This window comes from Lepisosteus oculatus, chromosome 20 (genome assembly GCF_040954835.1).
Source record: "Lepisosteus oculatus isolate fLepOcu1 chromosome 20, fLepOcu1.hap2, whole genome shotgun sequence".
NCBI classification, from domain to species: domain Eukaryota; kingdom Metazoa; phylum Chordata; class Actinopteri; order Semionotiformes; family Lepisosteidae; genus Lepisosteus; species Lepisosteus oculatus.
Window position 1 is genome coordinate 14,265,175 of NC_090715.1, and position 20,399 is coordinate 14,285,573.

A 20,399-nucleotide genomic window follows, 5' to 3' on the forward strand; every position below is an offset into this window, starting at 1 on the left:
TTTTTACTTTCAAATATTTTTCACTTTCAAAGCCATTTTGTGCAACAAAATGATTGTGCTTAAACATTTTGTTTACAAGTGAAAAGTCACATAAGCCGTACAATTCTTATATGCTTAAATATTTGTACAGCACATATTTAGACTTTATTCCATGTAATGTGCATTAATATCTATATACATTATATATAGTTCAGGTGGGTAGCTGCGTCAGCATGTGTAAGCTGCAAAGCAACAAATAATACTGTTGGTTTACTCCATGCTGAAAAGAGAAGAAAGAAAACACAACGTTTCGCCCGTGGAGCCTTCTTGAGGTGTGACAATTCATCAAAATATGTGTAAAGACTGCTCAAGGTACTGTACAGGGTTATGCCAGAACATTAGTTTTCAGGAACAACATCCTCTGCTGTGATACAGTATGTGCTTTCATGTTTATCAGGATTTGTTTACTATTTATTTAATAGTAAAAATGTCAGTGGTACTAGTTTCCATGACAATATGATTCTGAAGGATTCAGTATTTTTATTTCCTATTTAATACAATTTCCCTGGTTCTATATGCAAGTTCTATATATTCTGTTTTTTTTTCTCTCTTAAACAGCATTCCAGACGGCCTTATTTCATAACAAAAGCAGGACCTTTCGGGTTGCAAGAAATTAGATTAATGTCTACTTCTGTGTACAAAGGTCATTCACATAACCACAAAAAAGCTATAGAAGGTAACAGCTATTATAAATCGTGACATTATTTTAAAAGACTTCTGTCTTTAAGCCAAAGGCTTTTAAAAAAAAACTTTTAATCTTGAACAAAAGCAGTTATCATTTAAAAAGGTAAAAGATTATTCAAAATCTATAGTTAAATGTTTAACTTTTAAAATATATGTATATAGGTTACTTTTATGAAAGATTGGACATACATTTCATACGCAGTAAATTCTGCCATCTCTGAACTACAAAACAAAATTTAGTCGCAAAACATACTATTAAAAGGATACATTGCTACTGTAATAGTGTAAGCTCACAAACTTGTCCTGAAACGTATAAAAACCTGAAAAGACACGCCTTATGTTTGAAAACAAGAAATTACAGAGAAAGAAAAGAAAAACAAGTTTCTTGGTTCATGTAAACGAACACCTTGGAAACGATTTGAGTGTGGTCCGGTCCGCCGGCTGCGCACGACGGGATAACATCAGATCCCGGTGGGTTTGCGGCACAAGCGCACGGCTGAGAAAGGACTTGGCTGGAGTTGGGAGAGTCGCTTTTAGTTTAATATCAGTAGTGAACACGGACAGAAAGATCTGAACGCCGTAAACAGAACCGCTTTGGCATTTTACTTAATTTACTTTCCGTAGTAGTACAAGAGTAAACGGGCACGCTGTGTTTATCTCAAAAGAGGGAAAAGAAACGCTCACACAACACCTTGCCTCTCCACAAGTCTCCTGACAGAGCGCAGAGCTGCGGCACTCCTCGCAGCGCTTAGACGAAATGGGACACTTTCGCTACAGACCTGGGAGGAGATTTTAGCGAAACCTACGAGTTTATTGCTCAAATCGGAACAGCGATTTCGTTTGCAGGCACTTGGGTTGCAGCTCCAAAATGATGGACTATATGCTCATGCCAGGACGTGTTGTTATGACACACAAAAAATGAAGGAACACCCTGTTGTTCGCTTTTAAGGAAACGACGGAACAGTTTTATTGAATTGAAGCCGGGTCCCCTAGATATGGTAAGCGCAAACTTTATTTTGCATCCACGTACTGTGGCGCACGTAGTATTCTGTGTAGTTTTCTTTGTAATTGTAACAACATTTTCTTTCGTAGACTGCTAGTTTGTAACAATTTCAAATCTTGTGTCTGTTTCGTCGGTAATGTACAGTACTTCAGCTGAGCCGTACAGTATGTACTCATACGGAGTCGGTAACTTGTATTCCATCTGGGCGAGGTGGGTTCACAACATGAGTCATATGAAATCAATATACTGTAGGACTGTTAAAGTGCATTATTGTTAACCGGATTAAACTCATATTTGAAGAAAAAGTTGTCGCAATTAATATGTACAGTATATACCGTTATCGCAATTAACATATGAAAGCGTAGCCAACTGTTTTGTAATGTTTACGGATTTGAACAGAAAACATTTGAATTTAATTTCCAAATGAAAGTAAGCGCTTTGTATGTAAAGTTGTTGAAGATCTAACAACATTTGTGAGTTGAAAATTTCCAACCACCCCCTAACACTGTCTGCACTGCAGTCAGAATATCCTATGATGATATATTAATGTACAAAACCAGCGTGCCTTCTATATCATAGCGATGTATAGGACTACCTTAAAATAAACTGCGTTCGTTACCCACAGACCTAGTTAGATGAGTGTTTCACGTGGTCTGTGTACTGTCCTACAGCACATTGCTTTTGAGTTTAATTACAGTCGGCTGATTTCCATCATGTGAGAGTTGTCTTTCCGTCCTCTGTTTACTATGTGTGATAATTGATATTCCTTTGTGGGTAGGCTCTTCGCCAGGTAAATGAATGGGCAGGGAACCATATTAAGTCTTTCGTTGCTTGCAACGCTCTGATTAACTTCAGGCTGCATTGCAGGCTCATGTCTTCATCAGGATTTACACCTTGCACGTATTTTCTATACTGTGTGTCTATCCAGTCAAAAATTGCTTGGAATAAGTGAACAATCATGAAGTATCCAGTGGGTGGTGTCGTTATTTTACACATGAGACTGAGGTTTATAAAGCATGCAATGTCTCCAGCTTTTTTTCAGTGGAACTCTTACTTTAATCCTGAATAATAATGTAGGACTTCCTTCTTTTGCAGAAATAAAATGTTTTTTTTTCTAAACAGAATACAAACTCTTACAGGAACTGTATAGTGATAAAGATGCCTTCTTATAGGCCTTGTCATGTACAGTGTAGCTTCAGCGTGGCTAAGATTAATTACACTATTTTGTTTATAAAACAGTATTGAAAGAGGTTTGATCGAAAGTCCTTGTACTCAGACTCTTATTAACCGTGTGTTGATGAATGTCGCTTTAGTCACTCTAGAATTTGCTCTGTATGCTCTAATTAAGAGTTTTGAACAAAATAAACCTGCAAGGAATTTTAATTCCTGGGTTCACGAAGCTTTCTTCTTGCCATCCTTCAATCTCGTCCCAAAGCATCCGGTCGCCTGCCCTGGCCCCTCTGCCTGCCTTTGCTGAGCGTCCATGCCACCATGCCCATCATTTCTGGAACAGCTGACCAGGACTACAGCAACTTAAGCCTTAGTGATGACAGCAGCCTGGACCAGATCTTCACATGCACCCCTGAAACTGAGACCATCAAGGGGGTCTACTACCAACGGGTGAGGAGGATCTACCGGCCAGAGCAGCTGTATGCTGTGGACCAGAAGCACCAGGTCATCATCAACGTTGGAGGGAACCGCTACACCATTCCTTGGAGCACTTTGGAAGAGTTCCCCCTCACCCGGCTTGGGCGGCTGCGCTTCTGCAGCAGCTACGACGAGATCGTGCAGGTCTGCGACGACTACGATGAGATCTCCAACGAGTTCTTCTTCGACCGGAGCCCCTCGGCCTTCCGGGTGATCCTGAACTTCCTGGCAGCGGGCAAGCTGAGGCTGATTCGGGAGATGTGTGCCTTGTCCTTCTACGAGGAGCTGACCTACTGGGGCCTGGAGGTGAGCCACATGGAGCGCTGCTGCAAGAGGAAGCTCTACACCCGGCTGGAGGACGTGGCTGAGATGGAGCAAAAGGAGGAGGCATGGAGCTGCAAGAAGACCGAGACTGTGCCGGTGGAGGACACCAAGTATCATGCCTTCATGAGCAAGCTGAGGGACATGGTGGACAACCCCCAGTCTGGACTCCCAGGGAAAGTCTTTGCCTGCCTCTCCATGCTTTTCGTAGCTGTCACAGTCATCAGCCTCTGTATCAGCACAATGCCAGACTTACGGGAAGAGGAAGACCGGGTGAGTGCACAGTGCTTCCTCAAATAAAGATATGTCCAGAAAAATCATAGCTCATAAAATAAAGTTTAAAGTACAAATACAAGGTAGAGTAATACCATCCAAAATCTGTACTGAAAGTTGAGTGATTTCGTTCGATATGAATTGTAAACCGAGTGATTAACCTGTAGGTAATGAGAATGATAATGTGTTTGCCTTTCAATTTTCGAAAGATCTGTAGTGTAAGCATTGCTATTGCAAACACACCTGCAAACAATGCAGTGAATTTAAAAATCTGTAAATGGAAACCGTCATATTCATTCTTTGCTGGCTGATGTTTTAAAATGCAGTTTCAGTTGACTGTTCTGTCAAGTGATGATTAGCGAGGTGTAATCTTCAAACAGTGCAATATGGGTTTGTTCACAAGGCCGAGGAGATCCGGTCAAAGAAGAAATTATTGGCAATGTTTTGCATGTATTTAGAGAATAACTCATTGGTAAAGCTACGGTTTATGCGCTGCTGACAAGGCATAATATGACAATATTGTTTGTTGTTATTCAGTTCTTATAATTAAAACTATTTCCTCTGCTGTTTGTTTTCACTCATGCCACATTCAAATTTAATTGAGCTGTGGTAATACTTTGTTACTGAAAAAAAAAGAATAGAAAAAGGTGCAAATGAGAGAAGGCCATTTGGCCCGTTTTGCTTGTTTGGTAGCTCAATGAAACCAAAATTGAATCCAGATGGGCATCAAGCACCTGGCTGGGAGCCTGTTACTGGTACTCATAGCACATGTTTTGAAAGAATTGTTTCTTATTCTCTCTCCTCAATGAATTCCCTTTTAGTTTGCACTTGCAAGCCTTTGTTTTTCTACTGACTGTGAAATAGCTCCCTGGTTGTGTCTTATCCATATGCCTAAGTATCTTGTATACTTGAATACAATCTCCCTCTCAATCTGCTTTATTCTAGACTGAAGAAATTTAGCTTCCTTAACCTATCTGTAAGTGTCTGTATCTGTGAAGTGTCTCAAAGGCAGACTGGTAAAGGGAGGCTAGAAATTGTTCTTGTTGCTCCTTTTTTAACTCTTTATAAGGCTCTATAATTTCTATCGTTTTTATGGTGTGATGACTATAACTGAGCAGAATATTCTAAGTGTTATCTTATTATCACCTTGTAAAACTCAAGTATAAGTTTCTTAGATTTAAATTCCGCTGTTTGCTACAGTATATATCCGAGCATTCTCTTTAATGGAATTATAATGGAAATTATAATAAAAACTTCAGGAGAAAGGATGGATCCTAATCGTGCATGTTTCCACTTGCCTACGCACTGTGTGTCCTGTAGATTCGTACCCAGGACTTCCTGTAGCACTCCTCTCTCATACCCCTCCCGCCACCCCACCTGGCCAGATATGCTCTGCATATCTTGTCTCTCTCGCGTACTTATTCAAATCTAACCAAACCACTGAATGATAGTTAATAGTTTCCACAGGTTGGTGTGCTGAGGGCAGATAAATCTTCATAAACACTCAGATGGCTCTCATATGCCTTGTCCTGCAGCTCTGAATCGCCCAGACGATATGTATAGTGTATGTTCCTATAGTGTGGATTACTTTGCACGTACTGATCTTAATTTCAATCGCCATGTGTCTGCCTTATCCATGGTTTGTTTAAGACTTTTTGATAAAGTCCTAAATTGACATCTGCAGCTTTTCAGATTTGTCTTTAGACTTAATGTCTTGTTGCTCTCTAAATAGTTCCATTAGTTCTCTCCCATAAAATGCCCATAAATCACTACTCTAGTATATGAAAGAAATAGTTATTAAAAATCTAATGCTCAGAGGCTCCATAGCATGGTCAACAGTGAATTTTTTATGCTCTCTACAGTATAAGCAAAGCACATCACTTGTAACACTTGGAAGAAGTGCTGGATCCTGTGTATATATATCCATGGTAGATATGGCTTTTACTTGACTGACTTTATGGATAATTTGAATATTAGCTGTGTTTGCACTTTTAGACTCTCTCCAAACCCCATAGCCATGCTGGTAAGTCTCGTTTTGTTTTGAATATATTAAGAGGCTGTTGGATATTGCAGAGGGATCAGGGAGGAGGTGGTCATTGGGCTCTTTATCTGTTAAATGCAAAGTGAATAGAAGAGCTATGACAGCTGAGTACAAGCTATTTCTGAAGTTTTTGTGACCATCCCAACTAAACTGGGCATGAGTGCTGATCTCCAGCCCTGTCGAGTATTTCTTTCCAGGTTTTGTGTCAAGTCTTTTAATAGTGAGATGGTGTGGAAGTCTTGAAACAATTATTTTGTTTTTATACCGTATATCCTTCAACTTGGAGTCACCAGCTACCAGCCTTGAGACATCATGGAGTAGTGGTCAGTTTAAGACCTGTGTAGGGTTTTCTCTGAAACATGCTGTAGATACACCTTTTGTGTTTTGCACCTTTGAGTTCCGAAGTGCCTGCAGTAGAGTCAACATGAGCTGGAGGAGTGATGCAGCTCTCACTTCAAATCACAGGGTCAAACTGACCCCCAAGCTCAGCCCACCCTCCCACATGGAACCCGCCCAGATGTACACAGCTGCTTTGGGAATCCCAGTCACAGCTGGCTAATGACACAGTTAATGTCTGAGCTCCGGACAAGTACTCTTCCTGGTTGTGCCACATTTTTAGCCTTCCCTAGCAGTTGTCTTATTTTGTGCTCTGAAATGTTAACCCTTTAATGAGTCTTGGAGTTAACAGAAAAAATAATCATTTTGTTTTTTTTGAAGATATTATAGCATAACTTTATATACTGTTTAGATTCATTGATTTTTAAGAACAGTCATCGTATCAGACTGAATTTTGTTTTTTTATGTTGGTTCTGAATCTAATGCACATTGGTCCATATACAAACACACTGTGTGGAAATATGCTGCAGTCATCTTCTGTTTTTTCATGCGGCATAAATTGTACAGACAAAAAATTAGGTTTCACTGCTCATAACAGTCACTGATCTGAGACATTAGAGCATGAGAAATGTCTAAATTGCTGTCATTTCTTTTCAGAAAGTTAAAGAATAGGACTATTATTAAATACTGAAAGACTGTCATAGCTGTTGATAAACGCGCTCAATGAGAGGTGTAAAACATTCTCGTTCTTTTGGGACCGCACACAATCCCTGGCAGGCTTTTCTTTCCAATACAATTTACATTAAGGGTCCATACATAATTTAAAGGCATTCACCTGGGTATATAATCATCCATAGACGTTATACTGAATCAACAAATTACAGGCGACTGCATTTTCATTTTGTAATAGGAGGAGTGGGCAGGGTAATAATGAAAGAAAAGTAGCGGAAACATCTTTATTCTTATAAAATCAGCAAAATGCAGGAACACACAAAATATGTTTCAGAAGCCTTCAGCACATAACAAAAAAACAAATATACTTCTGCCATGGACCTTCATTTCTGCACATACACTATACGTGCATTTCTAGTGGGTGTACTTGAACAAAAATCAAATGTATTTTAATTCCCAATTTTTATGTTCTTCTATCATTTGGGAAAGGACTAACCTGGAATACATAACTGCTAGAGCATTTCTGTGGAAATAAGTGGCCTTTATATATTAAAGATGAACTAAAAATAGACTGTTAAATGATAGCAGGGATGCTATTCTGAGACCTTGGATTTTAAGAACTTTTCAAATAAACCTTCAGCTTGTCTGTACATTTATAGCCAAAGATGCATGCTTTGTTCCTTCAACAAAAATGTTTGAGATGTTTTTAAGGACATAATACTCTGATTTCAGTCTATTTTTATCCATTAAATGCTCGGTTACTTTCAGTGAAAGTGCCTAACAAAGCTACTGTATGATCACTGAGAATTAATGTTACATGTCAAATTAAAAGCCTAGGTATTAGTTACGGATACCACCTGGTGTCACTAATTTAACTTTGCCTGTTCATATTTTGAAATATTCCTTACACCTGTGTCTTTCCCTTAATACCCCATTGAGATTCAAACAGCACCCTATTGTACTTTGGAAATTAATCTGGAGCACATCTTTAAAAATATAAATTTTTGTACATGATCATATTTCTTAATCCACATCACCATTGCAGACAGGTATAATTGAATCTCTATTAGAAATCTCTATAACATTTTTTTTTAGTAAAAGTGATTTTGCTTTCAGTCGTGAATATGATAGTGTTTTTCTTTCTGAAAATTTTCCTTCAATTCCTCTTCCAATCACAACAAAAACGCTTATCAGTCAATAGCTGTTCATTCAGTCTAATCAGTCACTTGGACATTTTTTTTAAAAAACATTCTGGTTGGATTGAGTACCTGGACAAGTAGGAACCAAAGTCTTATAATTTAAATAGTTAGTGACTAATAAATAGGGGGGGGCAGAATACTATTAATGCAAATATGGCTTTATATAGGATTAAGTTGGAGTTGCCTATTGAAAGAGATCTTTTAAAGTAGAAAACAGTTTTTATTTTTATATCTACACAGTAGATAGATAGTAGTGTTCTGGTCTCTAAGTAGTTCTCTCCCTTCTCCTGACTTCATTTTTTAGTGAATCGTGCACAAAAATAGTAAACTGGGCTTTTCAAACCTTTTGATAATTATCAGAAAGCAATTAAAAATGCTCTATAAAGTGATCTATAAAGTGCCTTTACGTTGTATTTGTATGCAAAATATAAATTGTGTGCTCGTTGCTAAAGCACTTAAAAAACACACACCTAAGTGTTGAGTTGCATTAATGTGACTCATTTATAATGATGACCAAAGCTTTCGAACTCATGTAATGAGTTCTTACTCTGAGAGAAGTTTCTAACTCTAACGAATGTAAAGAGAGCATTCATACTTAGTGCAAATTACATTCTTACGTTTATTGAGTGCTTGAGTTTAGTATTTGTGAAAAGTGTTATTGCTACAGTGCAATGTCACATTACATTTCTTTGGATTCTCTGGGTTTGGACTGCCCCTTAAGCCTTTTCCCTCCAGGGAGATTCAGATTCTGAAAATATTTACATATTCAGCGCTCACAAGAGATGAGCTCAGATTTCAGAGCATGCAAAATAAGTAAAGTCTTCAAGCACACAGTAATATTCACTGGAGCAAGTCTTGTGCCATCAAAGTATTGTTTGTTTTTCCACATGCTACTAATTACAATTTAAATTACAATATTGACAAAAAGATCAAAATCTATTAACAGTATATTTTTATTAGCAGTATTTTTTATACCATTGTACCAGTAAATTGTTTTTAAATCCATTTAGTTTGTGATGCCACTAGGGGTGTGGTCCAGGGAGGACAGTGCTGTTCTAGTTGGGTCATTGATTTTGTTGATGTTTTTGATTATACCGATCTTGGACAGAAGCATGCTTTGCATTGTTTTAAAGGAGGATTGAGGGCTCTATATATAAAAATTATCTGAATCATTATATATGCATTTTATAGGCAAATAAAGTGTTTCAGTAGTACTTGTAACCCACATAAACAACTTATCTGCCGTTTCAACAGCAGTAGTCTGTTGTTTACATACTGTTTTTTTAATCCTGTATGGAAAATGTGGTGCTAATTGAGTCATCCAAGGAGACTTACTGGAACTTGAGGCTGAACAATGCATCAGCCCTATTTCTTTCTTACAACTGGAACTTGGATCCCCATCTTATCCAAACAAATGCATGCAAGAGATTTCATTAATTAACACAGTAACACAGCAAGTCACCTGTATAGCCAAGGTTTGGACCACAATCCTCTTGGTAAGAACGTTTAAGCTTAACTACTAAACCATAGCTCTCCATTCTGACCCATTGTTTCAACATAACTAATGTTTAAGCACAATTCTTGCAGAATTGTACAGTATAAAGCATCTTATAATTTCATTTTAGAATGCAAAGAATGCCAATCATTAAAGTTCTGATACTTACAGTACTTTCAGCTCCTTCCTTTTTTCTAGAACTATTTAAGACCATGTTGACAGCTGTTAGAATAATCCAGTGGTTTCCAGCCCTGGTCCTGGAGGACAGTGTCTTGTGGTTGTTGCTACAGCTGAGCTCTCATCACGGCCAATTTTCCATTTTATATCTGGGGCATATTTGTACATTTCCTTCCAGCGGTTAAATGTTGATTTGTAATTCGTATCCACCCTGTGCTGTCGCTTGTGTTTCAGAACTGTCTTCATTCAGGTATGTTGTCTGTAATCCACTGTACCTCTGCAAGAGTCAAAAAACACTCATCGTGGGTGTAATTTAATCTTGTTCCTGCTCGTCATAAATTCTTCAACTAGTCAGAGCTATTCAGAGAAATACAAGCAAGTTAAGGCACTGGAAAGTTCTGGGTGTTGAAGCTGCTGGAAACAGTACCTTTGAAGGTGGACATTTCTTACACTCAGGAGAGAGCAAAGAAAGTTAAATAAAGGTCTAAACAAACAATTATTACACTATTTAGAAAGTCATCCTTTGGCACCAGAGATTGAGAGTTCAGCAAGAATGAAAACCAGTAGTCAGTGGCCCTTCGAGACTGGAATTGGGAACAGCTGGAAGTTCAGTGAGCTTGTCAGTGAAGCAGCTTCAGATGCTATAAAATGTAAGATAAAATGCATTTTATGCTTCTTTTAAAAAGAAAAATGAGAAAAGTATTAGAAAATTGACCTGGAAGTTTAGAGGAGACTAAATACTTGCCTATTTTCATTTTGCACATTTCAGTATTTCTGAATAGATGTACAAGAAATAACTGTGCAGTAACACAGCTGATGAAGTACGTAATGGAATGACTAAGCAACACAAAGTCAGTTGCATCCTGTCTCTACTCTTAAACATTCATGTTTCCATGTCCCGAGTCTGCAAATGGCCAGAGGTTCCCCTCCATGATTCAGGGACTGTGCTGTGTGGGAGGCTGGCAGTAGTAGTGGCTTCTTACTCTACAGTACTGTATGTGACAGCCTATGAAAATTTGAAAAGTTAGGGCAGATAACGTAATTTTAACACAGCGCTTGATTTGTTTATTGTCCTAAAGCAAACACAGCTCCTAAATTTTTTTAGACTAATAATTAAGGTTCCAGTAGAGACAGTAGTCACTGGGGGGGTTAAATTTGGACTATATCATGGGGAGGGATAACATCTAAATCTGAATAACATTTCTGCAGAATATGTTTGTGAGCCAAACATAGGAGTCAATATAGTAATGGAAGCAAAAATCATCTTTTAATCTCTGGTTAAATTACTTTGTCATGGAAATTGAAATTAGTACTCAGCAAGAGAATCATCACATGGCAGTAGAATTCTGGGGGGAGGTTAACATGTATTTAGAAAAGGTTCTGTAGGTCTTGCTTAAGTATCAGTTTAGAGCTCGTTGAACAAGCAGTGGTAATGGATACAGACAGAACACATGGTAAATTTAGATTTTCGAGGCTTTTGATAAAATTCCTCTGGAGAGATTCATTTTCAGATTGTTGGTGGTAGGCATTCAAGGTAATGCATGTATTTGGATTTCAGACTGATTAATGGAGAGTAAACAGATAAAGGCTGAATGCTCAGATGGGGGAGATGTGATTAGTGGAGTACTGTGAGGATTTGTATTAGGACAACTACTCTGCTTAATGCACATCAACTAGTAAAGTTTGCACATACAAAATAAGAGGGTTAGCAAACACTATAGGAAGCTGTAAAGGACATTTTAAAAAACTGAAGAATGTGTGAATACCTGGGAGGTGACATTTAGTTTTGACAATGTTATGAGGTGTAGAAAGTCATACAGGGAGTGAAAATATAAATTCTTATTAGAAATGGGAAAACCTGAGATTTAGCAGAATGCCTAAGAAAAAGACTTAAGTTTTTTATGCTGTCTGCAGCTTAATGTTCAACGTTAGACAAGGAGAATACAAGATCTTCTAGACAATGTGGAAAAACAATTAATTTCATACAGAATGTTTGGGATTTATACAGTAGTTAAAGTACAGAATTAAAACAATGGAATGTTGCATTACAATTATTCATACCAAATCTAGAGTATAGTATAATTATTATCAACGTAATTTTCATCATGTTTCCAAAAAGATTTGGCTGCTCAATAATTGGTACAGAGTAGAGTTGAGTGACCACATACTTTTTCACGCCTAAAGAAGTGTCTTTACAAGGTAAGCAACTGAATCATTTTAGTCTCGAACATAGGAAGACGGCAATTTATGTATTCAGTCAATGACATAGTCAAACTAATGGACATGACTGTAATCAAGAGTGAAACATGAACCAGAGGATACAAATGGGAGATTCCATACAGTATATAGAAGTCCATTTAAAACTGGGAACATGAGGCACTTTTTTACACAAAGGGTTTTGTGAGTATGAAAAAAGCTATAGAGCTTGTTTCTGAATAATGTTTTTGAAGCTAGCTATTTTTGACAATTGAATGGATGAGATTCTATTATCCCTTAGGTACTAGCAACAGAACAATCTAGATAAATCATTTATTTAGATAAATCAGTTATTCTGAATAACGACCCTATCTCTCATGAACATGAATCCATACACATATTACGTTTTTTTCTGTTATTCGACCAGAAGCAAATGAAAAAAGCAGACTGAACTCTGAATTGTTTGTGATCTGATGCTGAAGGACTACACATTAGAATAAACATTCTGTTTCACTTGAGGTACATACCTGCTAAGCACCATTTTTAGTGTGTTTGTGCTCTTACAGTCTGTCAACAGCCTGTCAGGGGAAGTCTCAAGGTGACCGAACCAGGGGATCTATAATGGTCTTGTACTTGGTGGTGTTTAGCTTGACTGTAATGGAGAAGGGAATAGTTCTCTCCCTTGCTCTAAACTTTAAATAATTTCAATACCGTATTACTCTTTAAAAAACATGTTTTTAAAAGCTGATGCTTTAACTCAATGTCATGTCAGCATCATAATTCCAAAATTACAAAGCCTGTCTGGATGTACTGTACTAAGCTTGTTTTCTAGGTAATCAGTAAATGTATAATCACTGGTGGGATTTCTAATCTTTCGAGCAGACTGTAAGTCCCACAGGTATTTGCTTTCCTTTCCTTTATTCAAAATGCATGGCAATACAAGACACTAGTTCTCCAGAAAGAGAGAAATCTATACAGTAAAGGAACCGGGGAAATAAAAGTTAAGGGTTAAGGGTTTCAAGTAGAGATCCTGTAACCCAAGTAGCACATATATAAACATTTTTTTATATATAACATTTTTGTTATATTTTTAAACGTAATTAATGATGATTGGTGTGATGATTATCACAAGCATCACAGCTCTCCAGTCCTGGGTTTGACACTACCCTGAAGCAACTTTCTTTGTGACATTTGAATGTGCTCAATTGTTCATATTCAAATAATTTTTCCACAGTACTCTGGCTTCCTCCCCAAAACATGGTGTAGCAGGTTGAATAGCTACTCAGAATTGTTCATGAGGAAGTGAACTGTCATCCAGTCTAATTATTCTGCAGGGAGTGACACTGCTAAAAAGAGATCCTAAATAGCTGAAGCTATTAAGAAGAGACTTCTGCTTTAATTTATTGGTTCCAATTTTTTAATCTAAATGTTACAACACCAAAACAGATATAACCAGGTAAAAATATTAAAGTTTGTGCTGTTTTTCTAGTTTAAGTGGACAAGTAAATGTGACAGTGAATAGAGAAATAATTGAAATGTGTCTTTAGGAAAAGCAGTAATCAAGAATCTCTGATTATAAAATATAGCCTAATGGATCCACTCCAACACAGTGCTTTTAGATCAACCATGCAGATTTAAGTTGACCATCTGTGTTCATAAACGGATGTCATTTTCCACGAACAGCATTACTGTTTTAGAAATGTCGGGCTTAAATAGCATTGGGTTTAAATATGTATTAGTATCTTTTTTGGCCTGTGATTCAGTTATTTTGTACTATATGTGATGTTGTGAAGACAACATCTTGGCTATGATTTACTTATTTATGTCATCTTTAATTTCACTTGAGGCATCTGTTAGCTGTTTCATGTCTACAGTCTATTCACAGTGTCAGCTGTGTGGTGATCTGTCAGGACTGTATTCATGAAACACATGGTGCTTTCAGACTCATTTTAGGATTGCCATTGTCCCCTGCCAGGCTTTGACAAGTGCCTCCCAGCTCTCAGACCTCACCACGCCTCCTCTTAGTAGTGGTGAATTCCACTATGCCTAAGGGCCAGGCTCCTGTCACGGAAAGATTTAAGGAAACTTCCTAAAGTATTACGTCACTGTAAGGGGCTCAAGCCCTGCGTCAGACTAGGCCTGTTGATAAAAGAGTGGCTTATATTTGTAAGTTACCCAGTTTTATGTAGGCTATTTACAGTATGATCACATATGTGTCATCATACGCTTCAAAGGGCTAAATGAAATTTTAAATATTAAATACATATGAAAACAATATAAATGCAGGTATTTTCAAACTATTACATCGCCTTTTGTACTGTGGACATACAAATGTACAAACAGTAAAAACTGATCATATTAGACTGAGGAAGAGGGGCAGGAGCCAGTAACTTCAGCCCCGGCATCCACCCCTGGGGCAGACTGAAAAGGCAATTTGCAGAAGTTACTAACTGTCCAGAGTGTGCCCAGCAAGCAGCTCACCTGATTATCATCAGCCTCTCTACTACTGTATGTCACACTCCAATGTGCTTTTTATCAATTCAGCAATCGTTATCGGCATGCTGGACTAAGTGTTGCCAAAGCATATACATGCACAGTACAATCAAATTAACATGGGAATAAATGACTAATTACATAACTAGAACATGTCCATTTACATTAAAATACTGTCCCAGTGTACCATTGACCATTACAAAATAATGCATCTAGATATTGCATAGGTAGCTTCTGTAGTTTCCAAAGTTTCTTTTGCATATTCACATCAGTGATCTTGGGTACTGTAGGTGTGTACTGTATATCACAATGCAGGCTGAATTAAATGTTTTTTTCTAAACTCATCAACACCTGGACATAGTCACCATTTCCATGAAGTGACAGATATGTGAAGTTAGTTTGTTTATAGTAGTTAAACACTAAAGCTATGCTTCAGTCCTGTGTTTTTGTATTTTGCCACCATTTCAAGTATTTTAGCTGTGGTTAGTTTACAGTGCTTGCTATTTGAGAACAGTTAATGTCTACTGTGATATAACTGTCTTTGGGAATTACAGGTTACGAAGGGTTTTGTTTCATAAATGTCATCTTTCAACCCTTTGTTTAAATCCCCTCCTCACTTTGTAACCTCTGAACAACACTGAGCTTTTATGGCATGCAATCAAGGGTTTTATTTTTGCAAGGCATGAGATTAAATAGGAATGTACAACCGGTATAAAAGGGCATTCTCTAATATACATTTAATAAAAAAAGATTTTATGTTAATGCCATTGAACAGGTGAAGCAGTTTAATCTGCATGTATTTTCATGTAAACAGCAGTTGCAGAAGTCAAACTCTGGGGCTGGGATCTGACCATGTCGTGCTGTCGTGATCCTGATGTCTTTAAATTTGAGAATCTAAGGCACTAATATTTGAATGTGATTTGAATGTGTATGGGAAAAATTTCCAGAAGCTTTGCTAGCTGCATCCTGCCTTTTTCTTATTTCATGGCTGATCTATACCTTTCATTGCTTGTCAAACTCCCCTGGCTTTATGGCACAGGCCAGACTACAGTATAATCTTTGGTCATTTAATTGATAGCTTAGAAGTCACAGCAGTTGGTCAATGATGTTGAAACTTGTACTGCATTCCAATCCATCAGGCTGTTAGTCCTAATGAACGGAAATTACTGACAAGAAAAGCCTATTGCAGATCTTCTACCTCCTTCATCTACCACAAAAACAGCCATTCATTACTTTTCCAATTGGTGTGATTGCACAATGTTTTGTGGCCTTTTAGCAAAGCTTAAAAGTATAAAAATCTTTTTATCTCTTTCTGATTTTTTTCCAAATACAGTGAAATAGTTTAAATGGATATATGCACAAATTATCTATATATAGGCCCGATACGCTATAAAAATCTAAAATCAATTGAATAAATTGATTACATTCCATCACATCACATTGAAAACAGTTATATAATTCCTGGCCACAGTGGCCAGAAGCCTGTCCTGAAAGCACTGGGCACAAGGCAGGATACACCCTGGAAAGGACCACCAGTCTATCACAGGGCAAACACAGGCATTGACACACACTCACACTAGGGCCAGGTTTCCCAGAAGCCAATTAGCCTACCTGTATGTCTTTGGACTGTGGGAGGAAACAGGAGCACACAGAAGAAACCTATGGGAAAACAAGGAGGATATACAACCTCCACAGAGATACCTTTCCCAGCAATAGGCCCTATTGCTGCATGATAGCAAAGCTAACTGCTGTGCTACCTTGCTCAGTCTGCAAAGAATTATAGAGAGAGCCACAAGCTGCACAGCCTTGGAGTGTTGAGTATTGAACTTCATGGTAAAAAACTCAAAACAGATCATTAAAAAAAAATCAGAATAGAAATGTTTGGGATTTTGCGTAAGGAAAATTATATTCTGCACTCTACAGTTGGATGGCTTGGTACTTCTTCAAAGAAGTTTGAAAAGGAGTTTTGCTTACTGTGTGGTGTTGTCCAAAGATTATTCATATTTTAAAGTCAAACTTCAAACAGATTGACTTGTGTTAACTCATGAGCTGCTCTGTTTGACAGCCTGAGTGCCTGGCCTGTTTGAAAGTGCGTGGTGCTGTTATATAGCATGCCTTTGATGTGTATACGATTACAGAAGCTATTGTGCTGTGCTGTAAGAAGTGTGTACAGTATGAGAACAGTAACTGTGAGCTGATATATGACTGTATTTGAAAACATAGAATGCCACATGTGATGTGTCTTATAAAGGTTTTGTAACAACAAAAGGGGCTTGTTTACATTGAGAAGGAGTTGCTAATTGTTTTTAGCTGAATCTCCCACGAAATGGAACGGAATAAAGGAAACTGACTCTACAGGAATGGTCCGTTTCAATGGTGAATGGTGTCTTCAAGCTAGTTATATTGATTGAACATAGAGAAAGCACTACTTCCTACACGAAGACTGGTAAGTCTGGACCAAACTACTTAGGGTTGTTTTGAACCTTATGCCCTGGATCTCTTAAATTAATTGGTGGATGAGATTTGGAGATCAGTTAGCTTTTTATGCAAGCACATACAGTATGTAGCGCAGCACAGATGCCTTCCTCTTGTATAGGGTCTGAAATTGCGATAGATATTGCATCATACTTTGAAAATTCTTCACATTGCAAAAAGTCAGTTGTGTTCATAAGGACGGATGTTCTGTAAGTCACCAGCATTACATAAATGCTAAATAAATAAATGTTGTTTTACCAATAATAGACAAGCTTGCTGTCTGATCCATTTGACGACGCACCATATCCCCTGGAGTGTCCAATGGGTGGACTAACTCCCCTTTCTAATTAGTCCTTTTTTTCAACTTCCCAGCTCTACAGTTAAAACCTCCTTTCCAGTCTTTTTGTTTGATATTATGTATAAAAAGTGAATTCAGTTTACTGCAAATTCTATTTGGATTTCGTGAATTAAAGGAAGAGGAATACCTTGTTCTTGCCCTTTGCCTTCCTCCCTTGAGCTGCAGCTTTCCAGCCTTGCTGGGAGCTACACCAGAGGGTATAGTCTTTCCTTCATGTGACTGCCTTTGTGCTGAGGGAGCCAAAGGTTGTCAAGGGTTTTGTTTGTTTCTCTCACGTCATCTTTCAGCCTTTTCCTTGAAAAAGCTGCCATTGGCAACGTTGTTTTGTTTTGTTGTGTTGTGTTGTTTCTGCACTAAGCCTTACGTTGAGGGTACAGTTCGCAGTGTCTTGATAAAGATATTGCTGACAAGTAAGCGTTTCCATCTAATAACACCTTTTGTATTTTTCCATAATTTCAGGAATCGCCCCAAATCACAACCTGATAGCTAATTTTCTAGCTCACTGGAGAAGCATTTTTATGAGCTTGTCCCCTGGGAGCTCTTTGTTGAGAAAGATTGCCCTATCTCCTCCCCCTCCTCTTTGTAGGCTTGATATGTAAAATTAAGGATCTTTACCCAGTGCCATTTGCATTCTTAGGTTATGTGTTAATATATCAAAAACAACAAAACATGGGTAAATGACCACATCTGTAAAACATGCTCACGTCATTTGGACTGTGGCACTCTGTTCCTGGGTAAACCAGTATGGGAGGGGTAATCTTACTTTTGAGAGATACAAGTGTTTAGGCTTCTGGCTACAAGGAACAGGATAGATGAAAAAGTGTGTGTGTTTTTACAAAATCTGGAATGAAGTAAAGGCTGCATGTCAAATTGAGTATAATACTTTTGCATTGTTTAAAAAACAATAGCATAGTTTTTTCTTTCAAGGGGATTCATAGTTCTTTTTCTTCAGGGGTCATAAAGAGACGGTTGGGGCCATTTGATTCTTTCTAGACAGTTGACCTGTCTCAGATATGGCCCCCAGCACATGCTTCGGAAACCTTTAATAACAGCGTCACTAATGCCCCGCGTTTGTTTTTGCCCTCCCCAGGGAGAATGTTCCCAGAAGTGCTACAACATGTTCATCGTGGAGACCGTGTGCGTTGGCTGGTTCTCCTTGGAGTTCGTCCTGCGTTTCGTTCAGGCCCGCAGTAAGCTGGAGTTCCTCCGGGGACCTCTGAACATAATAGACGCCATGGCCATTCTACCCTACTACGTCTCTCTGATCGTGGAGGAGGAGCACCACACCCAGGACAAGCCTGGGGGCAAGGGCTACCTGGAGAAGGTGGGGCTGGTGCTGCGGATCCTCCGTGCCTTGAGAATTCTGTACGTCATGCGGCTGGCCAGGCACTCCCTGGGCCTCCAGACCCTGGGCCTGACTGTGAGGCGCAGCACCCGGGAGTTCGGCCTGCTGCTGCTCTTCCTCTGCGTGGCCGTCACACTCTTCTCGCCCTTGGTGTACCTGGCCGAGAGCGAACTGACCAAAGGGCAGGACTTCACCAGCATCCCTGCCTCCTACTGGTGGGCCATCATCTCCATGACGACGGTGGGCTACGGCGATATGGTCCCCCGGAGCATTCCCGGTCAGGTTGTGGCCATGAGCAGCATTCTCAGTGGGATTTTAATCATGGCGTTTCCTGCCACCTCCATCTTCCACATGTTCTCCCGGTCCTACCAGGAGCTCAAGTTGGAGCAGGATAGGTTGTTCAAACAAGAGTGCCGTGCGGCGATGGCCCAGGAGCAGTATGAAGGCAAACCGCTTGATGAAGCATCTGAGGAATCGCAGTCCCTGCTGGCATGTGACAATACAGAGATCACTGCGCACAGCCGCTCAAAGTGACTCTAATAAGAACCAAAGCAATCCGTCTGGCACAGCCAGCTTTCCTTGAAGGATGGGCTACACTGTCCTCTGTGTAATCGGAAGTTGGAAAATGAGCCCCACCAATCCCTCTAATGTACCATATGGCAATGGCCATAACTTCCTTACATGTAGAGAATGGAACGGAAGAGAATTAACTTTCTAAGATAAAAATTAAAATAAAAAAAAATTGAAATACACTTTCACTTTGTGATCTTTTTGGTCCCTCGAGTCCTTCCCAAATTCCTTTTGTATGATGCTGCTCTCGGTGATGCCATTATGAGGTCAGTAGATCCATTTAGGCATTCTGTATGCAGCAAAGTAGAATTAGCCTGAGATAATTGCTTAGCTCATAACTTCAAGGGTATTCCGTTGTCCCTTGTGTGAGGGGGCTGAGATTTACAGTAGATACACCTGATTTCACTCTCCACTGGGCTAGGTGAATATAGGGTCCAAACACACAGGCATTGTTTGCAAGATTCTGTTGCAGCACAGACAGCTGTGCTTTGTTTCAGTTGCATCCTCCCAGTTTTGTTTTTATTTGTTTTGATGCACTTTAGGCAAGTTTACTACTGAACAAAAAAATGCAGTTGGCATAAGCCAGGAGTGACTGTCTTGTGGATGAATAAATGTTCGTTGAAATGAAGTTCAGAGTTTGACAGAAAAGCTTCTAACAGTTGTAAAAAAACATCTTTGTAATTTGACACATGATAAAAAGTCTGAATACTCTGACATTTTTTACTTTTTGTTTGTCTGGTGCTTGTAATGGCCCTCTGAAGTACTAGAATGCCTGAGCAGAAATTGAAATAAATACTAATCAGGGTTTATAATGTAAAAAAAAAGAGCTGTTTTGTAGTAAATGTCTTCCGTTTTTCTCATGAAATGTGTTTTTTTCTTACTGAGCACCAGTGTTTTTAAAACATATTAGGTGATGCAAACATGGTTTTGAAGTGTATATACGACGTGTCCTAACTTTGTGCTATAATAATTGGATGAATTTACTACTGATTTCTTTTCTACAGCTCAGCACTTAGTCCATCAGAAACCACTCATTTAGCTGGTCAAATGTTTCATGAAAAGCTGAGGTTTTCAG

General features: G+C 38.7%; 1 protein-coding gene across 1 annotated transcript; it reads left to right on the top strand.

Moving 5' to 3' along the window:
- Positions 1-1,174: 1,174 nt before the first annotated feature.
- Positions 1,175-19,506, top strand: kcng4a (potassium voltage-gated channel, subfamily G, member 4a). Its single transcript, XM_015368277.2, has 3 exons — positions 1,175-1,721; positions 3,162-3,967; positions 18,500-19,506. Exons 2-3 carry the CDS (start codon positions 3,218-3,220, stop codon positions 19,286-19,288), a joined length of 1,539 nt encoding a protein of 512 aa, XP_015223763.1. The 5' UTR covers positions 1,175-1,721; positions 3,162-3,217; the 3' UTR covers positions 19,289-19,506.
- Positions 19,507-20,399: the final 893 nt, after the last annotated feature.